At 47.4% G+C, this 19689-nt stretch overlaps 1 protein-coding gene across 1 annotated transcript; it reads left to right on the forward strand.

Annotated features, from left to right (window-relative positions):
• Nucleotides 1-500: 500 nt before the first annotated feature.
• On the forward strand, nt 501-19058 carry EEF2 (eukaryotic translation elongation factor 2). The gene is made up of 15 exons (XM_032214540.1): nt 501-560; nt 721-935; nt 2602-2783; nt 3450-3661; nt 4482-4660; nt 6027-6132; nt 6709-6822; nt 9623-9761; nt 9851-10046; nt 10732-10990; nt 11863-11970; nt 14638-14991; nt 16049-16231; nt 16325-16457; nt 18746-19058. The coding sequence occupies exons 1-15, from the start codon at nt 501-503 to the stop codon at nt 18937-18939; spliced, it is 2634 nt and encodes an 877-aa protein (XP_032070431.1). The 3' UTR covers nt 18940-19058.
• Nucleotides 19059-19689: the final 631 nt, after the last annotated feature.

Raw genomic sequence — 19689 nt, forward strand, 5'->3', positions numbered from 1 at the left:
GGACCCTGATGGTGAGCCTACGGCAAGCGTGCCACAGGTGACACGGGGAGCCGTCACCCCAGCTGAGCTTCACCTCACATGCACGCGCGCCTCCCATCATCCAGCTGATTTTCGGGTCCCTCCAGCGCGTGTTGCTTAATCCAAATGCAGTTAAAACACTATGCAAGCCATCGAGAATAGAACTATATACATCCAACAGGAACAGGAAGTGCCTCCCAGGAGCAGCTAGAGGGTAAATCCTAGAGAGGCAGGAAATGCGTCACTGAGCAATGGAGGTGAATGCTAGAGAGGTATAAAGCTACATGCAAGGCAGACAGACATAACACCTGTAACAGCGTAGACATACGCGTGGGGGTTGCAGCGCTCCGTGCCCCGTCTTTGGTCCCAGAAGGCTTCAGGGAGGCCTTGCTAGGCCCAAAACGGGGCACAGGGGGAGGTGTCGCCCATACATGTGCTGGGGGGGAGTGCATGTGGTAGGGCACAGGCGCACGCATTGTAATATGGGTGTGGCCACGTGCACTATCATGTGCGGGCGCATGCTTTTGGCACATGACAAAAAGGTTAGCTATCCCCTGGTATAGGACCTACCTAGCGGGGTTGGACTAGAAGACCTCCGAGCTCCCAACTCTTGTTATTCTGTCCTGGCGGGGTTTCCATCTCCTTTGAGAAGGAAACTGGCGGCTCGTTGGTCCAGCACAATCATCATCTCCTGTTTTCCAGGTGAACTTCACAGTAGACCAGATCCGGGCCATCATGGATAAAAAGGCCAACATCCGGAACATGTCAGTGATTGCCCACGTGGATCATGGAAAATCCACTCTCACCGACTCGCTGGTATGCAAAGCTGGGATCATCGCCTCGTCCCGTGCTGGAGAGACCCGTTTCACCGACACGAGGAAAGACGAGCAAGAGAGATGCATTACCATCAAGTCGACGTAAGTCCCTTTGGTGACTCTTTTTTTGGGGGGGGGGGATGAGAGAGAAGGAGCCAAGTTGGTTTCCTTGCAAGAGTTCATTTAGTGACAGCTCAAAGCTAACGACAGCACTGGGGAAAAAAGGGACCACCTGATCGCTTTTCACAGATGAACGACCTTTGCAACATCTCTAGGGTCATGTGATCAAAATCCGCTTGACAACTGGTTCATATTTATGACCGTTGCTGTGTCCCAAGGCCACGTGATCCCCTTTTGTGACCTTCTGACAAAGTCAACAGGGATGCCAAATTCACTTAATAGCCAGGTTACTACCTTATCAACTGCAGTGTTTCACTTAATGGTGGCAAGAAAGGTCGTAAAATGGGGCAAAATTTGCTTAACAAGTGTCTCACTTAACAAAAATTTTGGGCTCAATTGTGATCATAAACCAAGGACTATTGAAGTCCTTTTCTACTTCTTGCTGTGGGCAGGTGAACAGTGGACTGTTTTTCTTTTTTAATTTTTTAAAATTTGTTTATAATACGAAATACAAAAACAAGTAGGAAAAATAGAGGAAGGGAAAGGAAGAGGGCAGAAAAGAAGGGAAAAAGAAAGAGAAGGCATTGACTCCTTTGGTGCAGTAAAAGATAGTAAGATCAGACCTCAACTTTTTACTTTTACAGAGCATAAACTGGCCATCCTATATCAACAAATCTAATCGGTGAAACCCAAAGTCAAAAAGCTTCATTTTTTCCCCCCACCTCAAGCACAAAGTCCAGAAACGGTTTCCAAGTAGAAACAAAAATACTTATGTTTTTTTTTCTTTCTTTCTTCGATCAAAGCAGTCAATTTAGCCATCTCTGCCAACTCAACTTTTGCAGCCATTCGTGCTTTGTGGGGATCAAAGTGTCCTTCCATTTTTGTGCTTAAAGTAGTCTTCCCGTATACCGTAGTTTTCTGAGTATAAGACGCACTCCCTCCCCCACCCCTCCTACAAATGGGTGAAAATGGATGAAAATTTCATTGCCTCTTATAGACCGAATACAGGCCTGTTTTTGGCTTCCCGAACCCTCCTTGCATCATATTTTCACCCTCCCTGACCCCCCAGAAATAGTCTGTAGTGCCTGTATGTCCCATTTTTGGCAAAAATGGGCCCATTTTCAGGCTCCTGAGCCCTCCACGCATTGTGTTTTCACCCTCACCGGCCCCCAGAATCAGACTACAGTGCTCCACACATCCTGTTTTCACCAAAAACAGGATTTCTTTTGCCAAAAATGGCCTGTTTTTGGGCTCCTGAACCCACCATGCATCCCGTTTTCTCTGTCCCCGGCCCCCAGAAGAACTCAGCAGGCCAAAAACGGGCATGTTTTTGGCAAAAAACAGACCCATTTTTTTTAAAAAAATGGGATGTGCGGAGTACTGCAGTGCGCTTCTGAGGGCCAGGGAGGGTGAAAATGCGATGCACAGAGGCCAAAAACTATTTTTTTCTTGTTCCTGTAAATCGAGGTGCACCTTATAGTCTGAAAAATACAGTTTGTGTGTGTATAACAAAGTTCCAATCTCTCCCCCCCCCCCCCCCCAAAAGTCTTTCCATTAAACCCAAAAGAAACGTTTTTGGTTTTATCTTCATATTCACTTTTAAGTATCTGGAATGTCTGTAAACTTTTTTCCCTGCGTCTTCTCCTAGGGCCATTTCCCTCTTCTACGAGCTCTCAGAGCACGACTTGGCCTTCATCAAGCAAAGCAAAGATGGCTGCGGGTTCCTGATCAACCTAATTGATTCCCCTGGCCACGTGGATTTTTCTTCAGAAGTTACAGCCGCCCTACGGGTCACCGACGGTGCCTTGGTTGTTGTGGATTGTGTTTCCGGTACGAAACTGGCTTCCCACCTCCCCCTTGGGACCCTGAGCTTTGCTGGAGGGTGTGGGTGGTGCTAAGGATGTAGAGCAGGGGTAGTAGCCAACCTTGGCAAGTTTAAGGCTTCAGGACTTCCAACTCCCAGAATTCTAAATTCCCACTTTAAAACCCGTAGACTTCAATTCCATAAGGCTTTGAAACTTCTGGACTTCAATTCCCAGAATTCTAAATTCCCACTTTAAAACCCATAGACTTCCAATTCCATAAGGCTTTGAAACTTCTGGACTTCAATTCCCAGAATTCTAAATTCCCACTTTAAAACCCATAGACTTCCAATTCCATAAGGCTTTGAAACTTCTGGACTTCAATTCCCAGAATTCTAAGTTCCCATGGCTTTTAAGACCTATGGACTTAAGCACCACAAGATTTTAAAGACTTGCGAACTTCAAATCCACAAAACTTTTAAGACTTCTGGACTTCAACTCCCAGAATTCTTAAGTTCCCAGTTTAAGAATTGTGGACTTCAACACCAAGAATTCTGGGAGTTGAAGTCCACAGATCTTAAAAGTTGTCATGGGTGGACTCCCCTAATGTAGAATGTTTCTATTGCCCGTATGATTCTACGGAAATGACAACACTTGTGGAAGGCAAGCTGAGCTTCCTCTCCTTCCTCCCCAGGGGTGTGCGTCCAGACCGAGACTGTCCTGCGCCAGGCTATCGCTGAGAGGATCAAGCCCGTCCTGATGATGAACAAGATGGACAGGGCCCTGCTGGAGCTGCAACTGCAGCCCGAGGAGCTCTACCAGACCTTCCAGCGCATTGTGGAAAACGTCAACGTCATCATCTCCACCTACGGGGAAGGCGAGACCGGCCCTATGGGCAACATCATGGTAAGGATTGCAAATGAGCAGCGGCCTCCTGAAGAAAATCTGAATGGACATACTGATATCAGAAGGCAGGGCTAGTTTTTTCTTTCCTTAGGTCAGAAGTAAGGGACTATGGCCTCTTTGTGGCTTGTGGACTTCAACTTCCAGAATTCCTCAGCCAACATGGTTCCTGGCTCAGGGATTCTGGGAATTGAAGTCCACAAGTCATGTTCCCTAGCCCTACCCTAGATGGATTCAATTAACTTAGAGTGCTGACGTAATTGGTACTAGCTGGTGGAAGAGATGTTTGGCTTTGTGCAGGCCATTAGCAACTTTTAGCCCAGTCTGTCTTGAGGGTATCAGGGTGTACATGTTCAGAGGTTACTCCACTTATTTAACAAGGAACTCCTACAGGTAATCCTCAACTTACGACTGCTTGCTTAGCAATTTATCCAGAATCAAGCTGACCCCCCCTAAAATAGTAGTGGCAGCCCATTTCTAAAGTTTTGATGTTCTTTATAGTCACATAACTCCATTTTGGCCACATAGGTAAGGGACTATGGCCTCTCTGTGGCTTGTGGACTTCAACTCACAGAGTCTTTCCTCTTAGGGAAGAGCAAGGAAATCATGAAATAAAGGAGAATATTTGTAACATAGAAATTGGGGGGGGGGTGTCCCTTGGTGCTCTATGAGCTTCAGCCTGCCACTGATGATGTTACCTAGTTGGGTAACGCAATGTCTGCAAGAAAAGAACGAAGCTCACCAAGGACCCTTCAAATTGTGCTCTTTTAAGGAACAGAGTCTCAGGTCGATTACATCCTCTTGCCTCTTCTTCCTCTCCTAGATCGATCCAGTCCTTGGCACGGTTGGGTTTGGCTCCGGCCTGCATGGCTGGGCTTTTACACTGAAACAGTTTGCCGAGATGTACGTGGCCAAGTTTGCAGCCAAAGGCGAAGGGCAGCTGAACGCCACCGAACGTTGCAAAAAGGTGGACGACATGATGAAGAAACTCTGGGGTGACAGGTATGTAATTTAGGATTGTGCAAATGATCTCCATGTAACACGGCTGCGTAACGGAGCTCCCATTCCTTGTCCACGCTTTTGTCAACCGAGCAGTTCGAAAGCAAGTTAAAAAAAATGCCAGTAGAAGGATAGGAACCACCTTTGGTGGGAAGGGAACAGCGTTCCGTGCGCCTTCGGCATTTAGTCATGCTGACCACATGACCACAGAGACGTCTTCGGACAGCCCTGGCTCTTTGGCTTTGAAAAGGAGATGAGCATCGCCCCCCCCCCCTAGTGTCGGGAACAACTAGCACATATGTGTGAGGCAGGGGTGGGTTCCTGCCAGTTCTAACCTCTTCTCTAGACCGAATACGGCCCTATTTTTGGCTTCCCGAACCCGCCTTGCATTATATTTTCGCCCTCCCTGGCCCCCAGAAACATTCCACAGTGCTCTAGAAGAGGTTCCACAAATCTACCGTGCCGTTTAGAACAGGTTCCAGCTCTTTCCCCCTGCCTGTCTGCACATCATCAAGATGAAGAGCGAGAGGAGGAATTCTGGGAGTTGAAGTCCACAAGTCTTAAAGCTGTCAAGTTTGAACACCCCTGGGTTTTTTTTCCTAAAGGGTTAGGGGTGCGAGGGTCTTGTAACTTGACAGCTTTAAGACTTGCGTGCTGCAAATGCCAGAGTTTCTGAGCCAACATTTTGGTTGCTAAGCAAGAGATTAAGTGTGTTTCACCACATTTTACAAGTTAGTCACACCCACCCAGTCACATGGCCGGCAAGCCACTCCCACCCAGTCACATGGCTGGCAAGCCACTCCCACCCAGTCACATGGCCGGCAAGCCACTCCCACCCAGTCACATGGCCGGCAAGCCACTCCCACCCGGTCACATGGCCGGCAAGCCACTCCCACCTGGTCACATGGCCGGCAAGCCACTCCCACAAAGCAGGCCACATCTACAGAAGAGGTTCTAAAATAATTTGAAACCCACCACTGGTGTGAGGGGAACCTTCACCTTTACCTAATGCAGTATCGCGTTTTCAAATCAATTGTATTGAACATGAAGAATGTGTGTTTTTATATGTATAATCTACAGCAGAGGCCTTCAAACTTGGCAACTTTAAGAGTTGTGGACTTCAATTCCCAGAATTCTCCAGCCAGCTGGGAATTCTAGGAGTGGAAGTCCACAAGTCTTAAAAGTTGCCAAGTTTGGGGACCCCTGATCTACGGTGAAGATAGCATTTCATTTCGTCATGAGGTGCAGTGACAATATTAAATAAATCTTAACACCGTCCCCAGGTTCTGCCACTCTTCCTCCTTGACTTAAAATGTGGGAGTCGTGACAGAACATAAAGCTTTTTTTTTTTTAATCTCCTTTCCAACAGGTATTTTGACCCGGCGACTGGCAAGTTCAGCAAGTCTGCAACCAACCCCGATGGAAAGAAACTGCCAAGGACTTTCTGCCAGCTGATCCTAGACCCCATCTTCAAGGTTAGTCCCCCCCCCCCGTAGTTTCCTTGGCCATCCCCAAACTAGACCCACTACGGTGCTCCAGGTGCCTCCCTCTCTACTCCCTGTGCATGATGACGAAAAAATTTCTTCACTTTGACCTGACGTTTTTTTACGCTTGAAGAAATTTTGCTATATCTGACACAAAACAGAAAGAGTCTAGAAAGTTACCCAGGTTGGGGGAGGAGGGGAACGTCTCTCTGGGCTGGATTGAGCCCTTTGGACTCCCCAGGGGGTGGTGGTGTTCCTTAACCTCTTTAAAATTTGGATTTATTTAACTCCGCTGAGGCACTACCTCTCTGCAAAATTTTACTTTATTTCATTCAACTCGGGCACCGCTTGGCCTAATAAAGGAATCTCTTCAGTTCCCTTCAGAGGGTTTGTCGTGTTTGGGGAGCTGGGTCAGAACAGTTTCCCAACAGGCGACGGCCCAATAGCGGGCCAAGGATCGACGGTGGAGGGTGGGGTTGAGAAATTGAGTCAGGAGAAACGGGACTGCCAGCTTATCTACTCAGCATCCCTGCAACAGGTTTCACCTTTCTGCCCTTGTTCTCGAAGGTATTTGATGCAATCATGAACTTCAAGAAGGACGAAACGGCCAAGTTGATTGAGAAGCTGGACATTAAGCTGGACAGCGAGGACAAAGGAAAGGAAGGCAAGCCTCTGCTGAAGGTGAGGCGAAATGTGTGGTTTTTGTAGTTGGGAGGGGGAGGGAGAAGAGAGGGAGGAGTTGTGTGAAAGGAAGCAAACTTTTTTAGAGTCCGAAAACAAATCCGCCAGTTCTGTTCCGAATAGGCCATGTTTTAAAGGAAAAACACGCAGGGACCCCAAGGTGATTTAATAAAGATTTAGAATTTTTGGGGGGGAGGGGGGGAATAGAATAAAGCTGTAAGGGACCTTGGAAGTCTTTTAGTCCACCTCCTGCTTAAGCAGGAGAACCTGAACAGAAAAAGATTGTGTGGGTGCCAGCCTTTGTCCCCCCCCTCCCCTTCTAGAAAGAATTCTTCCTCCACACTCCCTGCAGGCTCACCCCCTGGCTGAAAAAAGACATACCTTAACGAACTGCTTCAGTGGGGAAAAAAAACTAATACAATCTTCGGTTGTGTAAACAGAGGCGTAGAATCAAAATCACGTCAAGTATTAGTACCGTTTTATAAAGCCTTAGTAAGGCCACACCTGGAATATTCTGCATCCAGTTTTGGTCACTAGGCTACAAAAACGATGTTGAGGCTTTGGGAAAAGTGTGAAGAGCAACAAAGATGGTTAAAGGACTGGAGGTTGAAACATGAAGAACGTTTGCAAGGTTTGGCTACTCTAGAGAAAAGAAGGACTAGGGGAGACGTGATGGCAGTATTCCAGTATTTGAGGAGCTGCCTCAAAAAGGAAGAGGGTCACCTTATTTTCCAAAGCACCTGAGGGCAACAAGACAAGAAACGATGGAAACTAATGAAGGAGAGAAGCAACCTAGAATCCAGGATAAACCACCTAACACTGAGGACAATTAACCAGTGGAATGGCTTCCCACCAGAAGTTGCAGATGCTTCATCACTGGAGGTTTTGAAGAAGAGACTGGACTGTGACCTGTCTGAAATGGTACAGGGTCTCCTGCTACAGCAGGGGGTTGGACTAGAAGACCTCCAAGGTCCCTTCCAGCTCTATTCCGATTGAAACTCACTGGTCAGCACACCCTAGTTGTGCTGCCTTTGTTGGAGAAGACTTGAGAGCGCCTTGGACTGCAAGGAGATCCAATCAGCCGCTGCTGAAGGAAACCAATCCTGAGCGTCCTTTGGAAGGACAAGTCCTGAAGCTGAAGCGCAAATACTTTGGCCGCCTGATGAGAAGAGAAGTCTCCTTGGAGAAGAAGACCCTGATGTTGGGAAAAGACAGAAGGCAAAAGAAGAAAGGGACAGCAGAGGATGAAATGGATAGATAGTGCCATCCATGCAATATTGAACATGGGTTTGGAGCACGGGGGGGGGGGGGGGGCTTGGTGTGCTGTGGTCTATGGGATCATGAATAGTCAGACACAACTAATAGTAAGACTACACCTAGAATCCTGCATCCAGTTGTGGTCACCGCACTATAAAAAAAGATGTTGAGGCTCTGGAAAGAGTGCAGAGAAGAGCAACCAGGACAATGAGGGGACTGGAGGATAAAACATATGAAGAACGGTTGCAGGAACTGGGCACGACTAGTCTAGTGAAGAGAAGGACCAGGGGAGACCTGATAGCAGCCTTCAAATGTTTGAGGGGCTTCCACAGAGAGGAGGAAGGGATCCAGCTATTATCCAAAGCACCAGAAGGCAGGACAAGAAACGATGGAAACCAGTCAAGGACAGAAGCAACCTGGAATTAAGGAGAAACACTCTAATTGTGAGAACAATTAACCAGTGGAACAGCTGGCCACCAGAAATTGTGGGTGCTTCCATCACCGGAGGTTTTTAAGAAGAGATCTGTCTGAAGTTGTATAGGGGTTGGACTAGAAGACTTCCAAGGTGCCTTCCAGCTCTATTCAGATTGATTGAAGGAATATTGGGCACTATCTAATAAAATCCAATGGTGAAAAGAATAAGGTTCTACATTTAGGCGAGAAAAACGAAATGCACAGGTACAGTATAGGTGGTGCCTTGCTCAAGCGTAGTAACTGAGAGGGATCTTGGAGTCCTAGTGGACAACCATTTAAATAGGAGCCAGTCGTGTGTAGCAGCTGCGAAAAAGCCAACACAGTTCTAGGCTGCATAAACAGAGGGATAGAATCAAGATCACATGAAGTCTTAATACCACTTTATAAGGCCTTGGTAAGGCCACACTTGGAATACGGCATCCAGTTTTGGTCTCCACGGTGTAAAAAAGGTGTGGATACTCTGGAAAGAGTGCAGAGAAGAGCAACAAAGATGATTAGGGGACTGGAGACTAAAACATATGAAGAACGGTTGCAGGAACTGGGTATGTCTAATTTAATGAAAAGAAGGACCAGGGGAGACATGATAGCAGTCTTCCAATATCTCAGCGGTTGCCACAAAGAAGAAGGAGTCAAACTATTCTCCAAGGCACCTGAGGCTAGAACAAGAAGCAATGGGTGGAAACTAATCAAGGAGAGAAGCAACATAGAACTGAGGATAAATTTCCTGACAGTGAGAACCATCAACCCGTGGAACAGAAGTTGCCCTTGGAAGTTGTGGGAGCTTCATCCCTGGAAGCTTTCAAGAAGAGACTGGACTGCCATCGGTCAGAAATGGTGTAGGGTCTCCTGCTTGGGTGCGGGGTTGTACTAGATGACCTCCAAGGTCCCTTCCAACTTTGTCATTCTGTTAAACGTAGCAACTGAACAAAACAAAAAAAGGCTGTCTGGATTTGTTTGAGGATCCCTTGCAGGGAGGGGCTTGAACCTTCCTGATGTAGGCAGTGGATGGGCCTGGTCCCCCCCCCCCCCCCCCCGCAATAACCTTTGGTTCCATGGTTTCCCCTGGTAGGCTGTGATGAGACGCTGGCTCCCTGCAGGAGAAGCTTTGCTGCAAATGATCACCATCCACCTGCCTTCTCCGGTCACCGCACAGAAATACCGCTGTGAGCTGCTCTATGAAGGCCCTCCCGATGATGAAGCTGCCATGGGTAGGTGGTCCTTCCCCCCCCCCCCTCCTCTAAGATAATTTCTCCACAGGAGCATCCACCTCATCTTCTCTCTCCCTCCCCTTCTCCAGGCATTAAGAATTGTGACCCCAAAGGACCCCTGATGATGTACATCTCCAAGATGGTACCCACCTCTGACAAGGGCCGTTTCTACGCCTTTGGCCGGGTGTTCTCAGGAGTTGTGTCCACTGGGCTCAAGTGCAGAATCATGGGACCAAACTACACCCCGGGAAAGAAAGAGGATCTCTACCTGAAGCCAATCCAGAGGTCAGCCTTGGAGTGGGGAAGGGCTGGGGGTGGGGGGTGGCGGCGGCAGTGGTGGGGCAACTTATTCTTCCTTTCCTTGCTTCTCTATGAAATCTGCATACTTGGGAGTTAGGCGTTTGGCCTAGTGTTAAGGCAGTAGGATAGAAGCTAGGAGATGGTGAGTTCTAGTCCCATCTTAGGCCTGAAAGCTGGCTGGGTGATTTCAGCCAGTCACCAGGGGACAGTGAGTTCTAGTCCTTTAAGGTATCAAAATCAGCCGGTTGACTTTGGGCCAATCACCAGGAGACAGTGAGTTCTAGTCCCACTTTAGGCATGAAAGCCGTCTGGATGACTTTGGGCCAATCACCTGGAGACTAGTTGTGCCTTAGCCAAGAAAGCTAGCCAGGTGACTAGACCAATCACCAGGAGATGCTGAGTTCTAGTTCCTCCCTAGCTGGGAGCTGGTCACTCTTGCCTTGTCCCAACTTACAGGGTTGTGGGGGGGAAAGAAGGAAACCAATTTTACGTGGTAAATAGGGAATTGGTCAGTATTTAGGGGTAAGAAATTTCAGAAATGGCTGGTCCTTAGCGTTCCCCATCGGTGGCCAAGGACGCCAGGATACTACCATTCAATGGGGGCTCTCTTTCTCCAGGACCTGGGCAGTGGCTCACCCTGTCTCTTCTGCCCTTCCTTCCCTCCTTCCAGAACCATCCTCATGATGGGCCGCTACGTGGAGCCCATTGAAGACGTGCCTTGCGGTAACATCGTCGGCCTGGTTGGCGTCGACCAGTACCTGGTCAAGACGGGCACCATCACCACCTTTGAACACGCCCACAACATGCGCGTTATGAAGTTCAGCGTCAGCCCTGTCGTGCGTGTGGCTGTGGAGGCCAAGAACCCGGCTGACCTGCCCAAACTGGTCGAAGGCTTGAAGAGATTGGCCAAGTCTGACCCCATGGTGCAGGTGAGGTGGGGAGGTGGATCTACCTGGAGATGGTTTGCAACATCGTAGCATGGGTGTCTTTGAACCAAGCGAGTTTGCTCGATTAGCCCTCGACTTAACAATCATAGAATAGAATACGGAATAGAACAGAACAGAAGAATAGAATATACTATAGAATAGAATAAGAGGGAGAATAGAACATACTATAGAATGGAATAGAACAGAACAAGAAGACAAGAGAGACTAGAAAATACCTTAGAATAGAATAACTGTATTATCACTTTAAATGTTCGCTAATTGGCAAGATTAAAATGAAATTTTGTTGCCTACAGCTCTCAAAGGGCCACCACCTCCAATATACACTACATAAACATGACTAAATAAATTAACACAAAAATATATATCCACATGTATGACGCTGAAACACAACAGTCTAGTTTGGATTTATACATGTACATGGCGAGAGAAACAAATATTGCAAGTTTACTAGACAAATGGCATAGGGAAGCTGTTACAGAGTCTGGTAGTGCTGCTAGAAATACTTCGAAACCTCCTCCCAGAGGAGCAACAGAAACGGACCACGAAGTGGGTATGTGGGGTCTCTAATGATGCTGCTTATAATCAGCATCCTGAATAACGGGAAGCAAGCTTCCTATATTCTCGGTTGTCCTCACCACTCTCTGTAGGGACTTTCTATCGGAGGCACTTTTGCCACCAAACCAAACAGTGATGTAGTTAAAATGCTCTCAATCGCACCTCTGTAAAAACTTAAGATCAGCAGCTAGGTTCCCTCTTCCTAGCCTAGTAAACTGACCGGGAAGTTTGGGGGGGGATTTTTGTTAGGAAGGGTATTTATGCATCTCAATTTTGTACCCCCTTTTTCTGATTGTTAGTGTATCATTGAGGAATCTGGAGAGCACATCATAGCCGGAGCCGGAGAACTGCATCTGGAGATCTGCCTGAAGGATCTGGAGGAGGATCATGCCTGCATTCCCATCAAGGTAACTGTTTACATCCGGTCTCTTTATGAAATTGATAACCAATAGAGGATGAGAATATTTCTAGCTTGGGGTTGAACTGTGGGGTCCTTTGCTGCTCTCTGAACTTGGGTGATTTTCTTCCAAACATTTCATGACCCAACTAGGTAATATCCTCAGTGCTAGAAGGGAGTGGGGTTCATTATGCTATTTATATTCAAATGGATTGCCCTCTTAGTGTGGGTGGGAGTATTTTTTGGTGGGGGGAGGTGTTCCTTGATTAGGGTCTTGTTTACTGTTTGTTTTGCGGTTCCTTGATTGGGGTATTTGCATCTTGATTGGTCTAATCTTAATCTTGGTGTTAATCTCTGCTCATCTGGATTAGATTGCTGGGGAAGAAGTGGTTTGGGGTTTTCTTGTTTCCTTTTTCTAGTGTCTGTTGAATGATATGTAGGTTCTTGTTTATGCCTCTTATGCCGTTCACATATACAGCTATCCATCTTGTGAACGTGACTCTTGAGCGTTTTGTTAATATTAGTATATTAACAATAGTATATTAGGAAAGAATAAAAAAACATCTCTCAGTGGCTCATCTCATATAGCAATCACACTTAAGATTTAAATCCCAAACATGAAGCCGACCTGCTGGAAGTGTAAAAAAGTGCAAGGGACCTATTATCACATATGGTAGACCTGCCCGGAGACACAAAAATATTGGACAAAAAATTGGAAATGGGTGTAAGAAATGACAGGAGAACAGATAAAATAGAAACCCGAAATCTTTCTGCTGGGAATAATCAAAGGGAAATATACAAAGAAAATTAAGTACATATTAACACATCTGCTAACGACAGCTAGAATAGCATTTGCCCAATGCTGGAAACAAAATAATACCCCCTCGGACGAATTAGTGATAAAGAAAACTTTGGATTGTGCAGAGATGAACAAATTAACACTGAAATTAAAAGATAAAGAGTCGGAATATTATGAAATTTGGAACAATTGGTACAAATGGCTGCAAAACAAGAATAAAATTAATTAAGCCAAAAAACAATATATATATATAAATATATGACTGTGTATAAAGGTGTGTAAATAAAGAAGCGAAATATTATATACATGTACAGGTATGATGGTATAACAATGTTGATATAATGATTTTAAGGTGGTGTAGAAGGGAAAAAATAATTTAAAAATCTGCTAAAAAAAGACTTATGCCGCTTTACAGTGCTTTACAGCCCTCTCTAAGTAGTTTACAGAGTCAGCCTCTTGCCCCCAACAATCTGGCCTCTCATTTTACCCACCTTGGAAGGATGGGAGGCTGAGTCAGCCTTGAGTCTAGTGAGATTTGAACTGCCAAATTGCAGGTAGCCAGCAGTCAGCAGAAGTAGCCTGCAGTACTGCAGCCTTACCACTGCGCCACCGTGGCTAATCCAGATCTTTAGCACTTGACCAAAGGCCAGTAGGGTCGAAAGCAACCCCACCTTAGGGTTGTGGTGTTCCAGAGGGCAGGTGCTGGAACCAAAGACACATTTCCCAGGTCCCACAAGATGACACTCTTTAATCAATGGGACCGAGAGCATGTCTCTCCTATTGCCAGCGTTCTGACTAACACATCTGAAGAAATCAAAACTCCCAAGGCAGGAAGGTTCCTTAGAATATGTTTATTGGATACATCATATCAGCACAGCCAGTGAAAACCAACTCCCCATGGTTTCTGTATAATTAAGAGAATAAGAGTTTCCCTCCCCAGGTGTCACAGGTCACTTTTTCAAATTAAAGCAGCTGGCAGGCTTCTTGGTCACTCCTTCTCTGTTGTGATTCACCTGTGGAGCTGGCAGCAGAGTTGGACAGTGGGAAGTTGGGGGGGGGGGACATGGGCCAGTCCTGGAATCTGGGGAAGGCTCAGACGAGGGCTTTGCGTCAGAGAGGGGTCCAGGGCCATCTGAGAATTATGTGCTGCTTCGGACATCAGTGAGGCAGAAAAACAGGGGGAGCCTGTTCCCAGTATACGCATGTGCAGGGCTGCCAGAAGGCAAGAATAGTTAAGACAAAAGAGACAGCTTGGGTGTAAGGCCCCTCCCATGAGACATAAAGGAGGAACAAAGGCAGATGAGCATTTGCAGGACGCAACTGTTCGTTCTGGTTGGTTTAAATTCTGAAACTCCATTTTGAATCTGTACTCCTTGTGGCCTTACAAAGCTAATTGGCATTTAGATCTTTGGCAGCGTTTCAAGGGAGAGAAAGCTGGGTACTTATCAGCCTTATCCCGAAAGACTTTGGCAGACTTCTGCCGGACTCTTTGCAAACTATTGGTGACTCATTACGGGCTGTGAATGAACACAATTCACAGCCATTGAAATAAAAAGAGGGTTTTGGGGACTAAGTGTGTACTTTTTTTACTGTATCAGAAAGCCTAGGTCAGAACATCCTCTATCCGCTGCCACCTGTTGGGATGACCTTGGTTCCCACAGGAGAGCACTTTGTCGTGTCTGCATGCGAGCTCTTTTCCCCTCCCAAGCTGCGTGGCGACTATGAAGCAGCAAAGATGACTTAAGCCAGGCTTGATTCAGAGTTGGCACCTGTTGGACATGGAGAGAGAGATAGAAACAGCTGGGGAAAGAGCCCCGAGTTGCTTGCTGGGCATTGCGAACAAGATGTCTGTCTTCATGCTTTGATTGTTCTTTGCAGAAATCCGATCCAGTCGTGTCTTACCGGGAGACTGTTAGCGAGGAATCGGGAACGTTGTGCCTTTCCAAATCGCCCAACAAACACAACCGCCTGTACATGAAAGCCCGCCCCTTCCCAGATGGCCTGGCCGAAGACATCGACAAGGGGGATGTCTCATCCCGCCAGGAGCTGAAGCAGCGGGCCAGATACCTGGCTGAGAAGTACGAATGGGACGTGGCTGAAGCCCGTAAGATCTGGTGCTTCGGCCCAGACGGCACTGGTCCCAACATCCTGACCGATATCACCAAGGGGGTGCAGTACCTCAACGAGATCAAGGACAGCGTGGTGGCCGGCTTCCAGTGGGCCACAAAGGAGGTGAGTGTGGCCTTTGTGGCTGAGTCGTAAAATCACTTTTGACTTTTAGTAAATTACACCTTTCTCAACAAATTGCGTTAAAGGATTTTGATTTGATTTGATTTTATTAACATTTGTAGGCCGCCCTTTTCCCTGAGGGGACTCAGGGCGGCTCACATAAAATCAGGGAGGGGAAGTACAAACAATAACATAGACACATATAATAAAAGTAATAAGCAACATACATTCATCATTCGGGAGGGGCGGCTATCCTTGTCCCCAGGCCTGACGGGCTAGCCAGTTCTTGAGGGCTGTGCGGAAGGCCTGGACGGTGGTGAGGGTACGAATCTCCACGGGGAGTTCGTTCCAAAGGGTCGGGGCAACTACTGAGAAGGCCCTCCTCCTTGTAGTTGCCAGCCGGCACTGGCTGGCTGATGGAATACGGAGGAGGCCCAATCTGTGTGATCTAAAGGATGCTTTTTACTTGGAGGTTCAAACTGAGTCTCGTCTGACATTGAGCCAGGTTGCTCCTTTGACGTTTATTATTTGTCGTATGGCACACCCACATATTTTGATAAAAACACAAGAGATTAAAAATACAAAATGTGAAGTCTTAAAATATTATAAATGTTTGTCTAGATTACAGATCTATTTATTTGCTTCTTTTGTCCTTGGCCAAGAAATGAGCAAAGTCTATTATAGGCTCTATTTTGGCACTTTTGACACTTGAACTGCTAGGTGTGTAAGAGCTGGAGTGAAGGACGGGAGCTCACCCCTTCACACAGCAACGCTTGGGTCTTGAACATGCTGATTGTCAGCCCAGTGCCCTAACCCCGCGAGCCACCGCGCTCCCAGTTTCCGAAGTAAGGCGTGGGAGGAGTCACACATGGGTATTAACACAGCCCTTTTGTCCTGGAGACTGAGTTAAATCTTGAGGCCACACCTCCATTCCTCCACTGACGTCCCAGATTAACCTCAGTCTCCGGAGCCACCGCGCTCCCATTTCCTTCGCCACAAATGTGTACGAATCTTTCGGTCTTGATTGTGAGTCTCGACACCTCTCGTCTGCCCTCTTCAGGGAGCCCTCTGCGAGGAGAACCTGCGAGGAGTCCGCTTTGATGTGCATGACGTCACCCTGCACGCTGATGCCATCCACCGCGGCGGCGGCCAGATCATCCCCACAGCCCGGCGGTGCCTCTATGCCTGCATGCTGACAGCTCAGCCCCGCCTCATGGAGCCAATCTATCTGGTGGAGATCCAGGTAGGTGCGGAGGGAGGAGGGTGGATGAGTTAGGAACTACCTAGAGGGTTTTTTCCCCCAATCTCACCGGAGACGACCTTGTTTTTCTCCCAGTGCCCTGAACAAGTAGTGGGCGGCATTTATGGCGTGCTGAACAGGAAACGAGGCCACGTCTTTGAAGAGTCCCAGGTGGCTGGAACCCCCATGTTCGTGGTCAAGGCCTACCTGCCTGTCAACGAATCTTTTGGTAAGTATAGATCTTTCCCCCTGGGCTCAAAACGTCAACCGTCCCAACATGGTCAGTTAGAAAAGAAAGACTCCTAGCCAAATGTATATTAGGGGGGTTGCAGAAGAGGCAGCGCTAGATCTGAAATTTGCAGGCGCAAAAGTTCCAGTTAACTTTCCCTTGGTCCCGGACAGTCGTCCCCCCACCCCACCCCCCACCCCCGGTTATCTCATGTCCAATCAGGTGTTGTGTTGTTTGGAAAACGGTCCTTGTGGGCTCCACATTCGTCTGGTGTGGAAGGTACCTTGTAGGTCATCTAGTCCAACCCCCTATCCAAGCAGGAGATCCTACACCATTTCTGACAGATGGCTGCCCTGTCTCTCTCATTGAAATACTCCAGTGATGAAGCTCCGGGAACTTCTGAAGGCAACTTCCCTTCCATTGGTGCATTGTTCTGGCAGGGAATTTCTCCTTATTTCCAGGTTGAAAATCTCCTTGATCAGTTTCCATCCATTATTCCCCGTCTGGCCTGTGGGTGCTTTGGAAAATAGCTTGACCCCTTCCTCTCCGTGGCAGCCCCCTCAAATATTTGAAGATTGTTATCATGTCTCCCCTGGTCCTTCTCTTCTTTTCTCTAAACTAGCTAAACAGTTCCTGCAACCGTTCATGATATGTTTTAGCCTCCAGCCCCCTAAACATCCTGGTTGTTCTTTTCTGCACTCTCAACATCTTTTTTATAGTGTGGTGACCAAAACTGGATGGTCTAAGGCTTTGTAGAGTGGTGATTGTACCTCCCTTGATTTTGATTGTATCCTTCTGTTAATGCATCTTCGGATTGCATTGGCTTCTTTTGGCTGCCTCTGCACACAGCTGGCTCATATTTAACTGGTTTTCCACTAAGACTCCGACACACACACACACATACAGAGCTTGCGATGCGTAGCTTAGCAGAATGGCAGCCATGACAGGAGACATTCCTATTCCTCTTTAGCTAAGGTACTTCAGATAGAGGCAAATCTATAGTTCTAAACTTATATATTTGTTTAATGACCATTCCAATCAAAACAGTACAGAAAAAAGGGACCACTGGTTTTTGACCCCCAAACAACTGTTGCAGCATTCCCACGGTCCACATAATTTTTTTTTTTAGTCATTTTATTAAGATTTATAGGCCGCCCTTTTCCCTGAGGGGACTCAGGGCGGCTTACAATCAAAGGGAAGGGGGTGCACTATCAAAGACAAACAATATGTGAACAAAAGAAAGAAAATAATAAAAACACAACTTGCATTCAACAGTCAACACTCGGGCGGGTAAATTGGGAACCTATCCCCAGACCTGATGGGAGAGCCAGGTCTTGAGGGCTGTGCGGAAGGTCTGGATGGTGGTGAGGGTACGGATCTCGACGGGGAGGTCGTTCCACAGGGTTGGAGCTGCAACAGAAAAGGCTCTCCTCCGTGTAGTCGCCAGTCGACATTGACTGGCAGATGGAGTGCGGAGGAGGCCCAGTCTGTGCGATCTAATCGGTCGAAGGGAGGTGATCGGCAGAAGGCGGTCTCTCAAGTACCCAGATCCACTACCATGGAGTGCTTTAAAGGTGGTCATCAGTACCCTGATCCACTACCATGGAGTGCTTTAAAGGTGGTCATCAGTACCCTGAAGCGCACCCGGAGATCGACAGGTAGCCAGTGCAGCTCGCGGAGGATGGGTGTAACGTGGGTGAACCGCGGTGCGCCCACTATCACTCGCGCGGCTGCATTCTGGACTAACTGCAGTCGCCGGATGCACTTCAAGGGCAACCCCATGTAGAGCCCATTGCAGTATTCCAGCCTAGAGATCACAAGGGCTCGAGTGACTGTTGCGAAGGCCTCCCGGTTTAGGTAGGGCCGCAACTGACGGACCAGGCGAACCTGGGCAAATGCCCCCCTGGTCACAGCCGACAACTGGTGGTCAAAAGTCAGCTGTGGGTCCAGGAGGACTCCTAAGTTGCGGACCCTATCTGAGGGGTGTAAAATTAAAATTAAATAAATAAATAAATAAATAATAAATAAATAAAATTTGGGCACTCAACCACTGGCACGCATTTGTGACTTGCCTTTTCCCATGGTCATGTGGCACAACTCAACAGCTGCTTTACTTAGCAATGGAAATGTTGGGCTCAACGTCGGTCGTAAGTCGAGGACTTGAGTTGGAAACACCAAATACGGCTCTTGTCCTGGCGGGGGGAACCCCTCCGCCTTTCTAAAATGAGAACTTTTTTTTTTTTGCTTTCTTTCACGCCACACCCTGTTATGCCTTTGTCTGCCTCTAGGTTTCACAGCCGACTTGAGATCCAACACCGGAGGCCAAGCTTTCCCGCAGTGCGTGTTTGACCACTGGCAGATTCTCCCCGGGGATCCCTTTGACAGCGCCAGCCGTCCTTGTCAAGTGGTCAGCGAGACACGGAAACGCAAAGGGTTGAAAGAAGGCATCCCCGCGCTCGATAACTTCCTGGATAAGTTGTAAACCGGTCGAATGAAATAGTAGCGCACCAGATCTTGGAAAAAAAAAGAATAAATTTTAAAAATGGCTGTTGTGGGACTCGAAATGAACTTTTAACTAGTGTAAAAAAAAAAAAAAAAAAATCAAACCAAACCATGGTGGTTAGATGTGCTTGTGGCTGGGATTGGCGGCTGTTTCTTTTTCCCCTCCCCTTTCCTCCTCCCCCCCTTTCCAATCACGCCTATATTTTCAGCCTCGATGAAAGGAGTTTCTTTTCACACAACACGCCAGAAAAACCCACTACTCGGCCCCGTTGTTAACTTAAGAAAATACGCTTCCATTTAACGCACCCCGAAACGCGGCTCATCTCCATATTTATCTGAACATCACGGAGGCAATTGAGGGGGGGAAAGAGAGAGAATTGGCCAGGTTTTTCTTCCTTGGAGAAATTTTGGAAAGGAGGAAGAAGAGGGGGCTTTTTTGGGGGGGCAGAGACGTGGGAAATCTGTTTTGCTCTCTTGGAAGGTTGGACGAGACGCGGAAGGAGAAAATCAACAAAAGTCATTTTTATCGGGATTTTGAGGGAAGGAGGCTTTCTAGCCGGACGGCTTGTAGGTTATCCTTGTGCAAATCAATGTATTTAGAACCACTGGAATAATAAATATAAGAATGTCTGATCGGGCTTCCTGTTTATGTTGAAACGTATCATCGAGATCTTGTTAGGAGGAATGAAGTTGGGGTGGGGGGGGGGCGGGAAATACAGATAGTCCTTGA

The sequence above is a fragment of the Thamnophis elegans genome, chromosome 1, assembly GCF_009769535.1.
Source record: "Thamnophis elegans isolate rThaEle1 chromosome 1, rThaEle1.pri, whole genome shotgun sequence".
In the NCBI taxonomy this organism is placed as follows: domain Eukaryota; kingdom Metazoa; phylum Chordata; class Lepidosauria; order Squamata; family Colubridae; genus Thamnophis; species Thamnophis elegans.

Bases quoted from the DNA above. Each gene is read 5' to 3' on its own strand.
- EEF2 (XM_032214540.1), top strand. From the start codon at position 501: ATGGGTGTGGCCACGTGCACTATCATGTGCGGGCGCATGCTTTTGGCA. The intron at 2,784-3,449 runs GTACGAAACTGG...CTTCCTCCCCAG, and splicing joins TGTTGTGGATTGTGTTTCCG to GGGTGTGCGTCCAGACCGAG. The intron at 14,992-16,048 runs GTGAGTGTGGCC...TGCCCTCTTCAG, and splicing joins TCCAGTGGGCCACAAAGGAG to GGAGCCCTCTGCGAGGAGAA.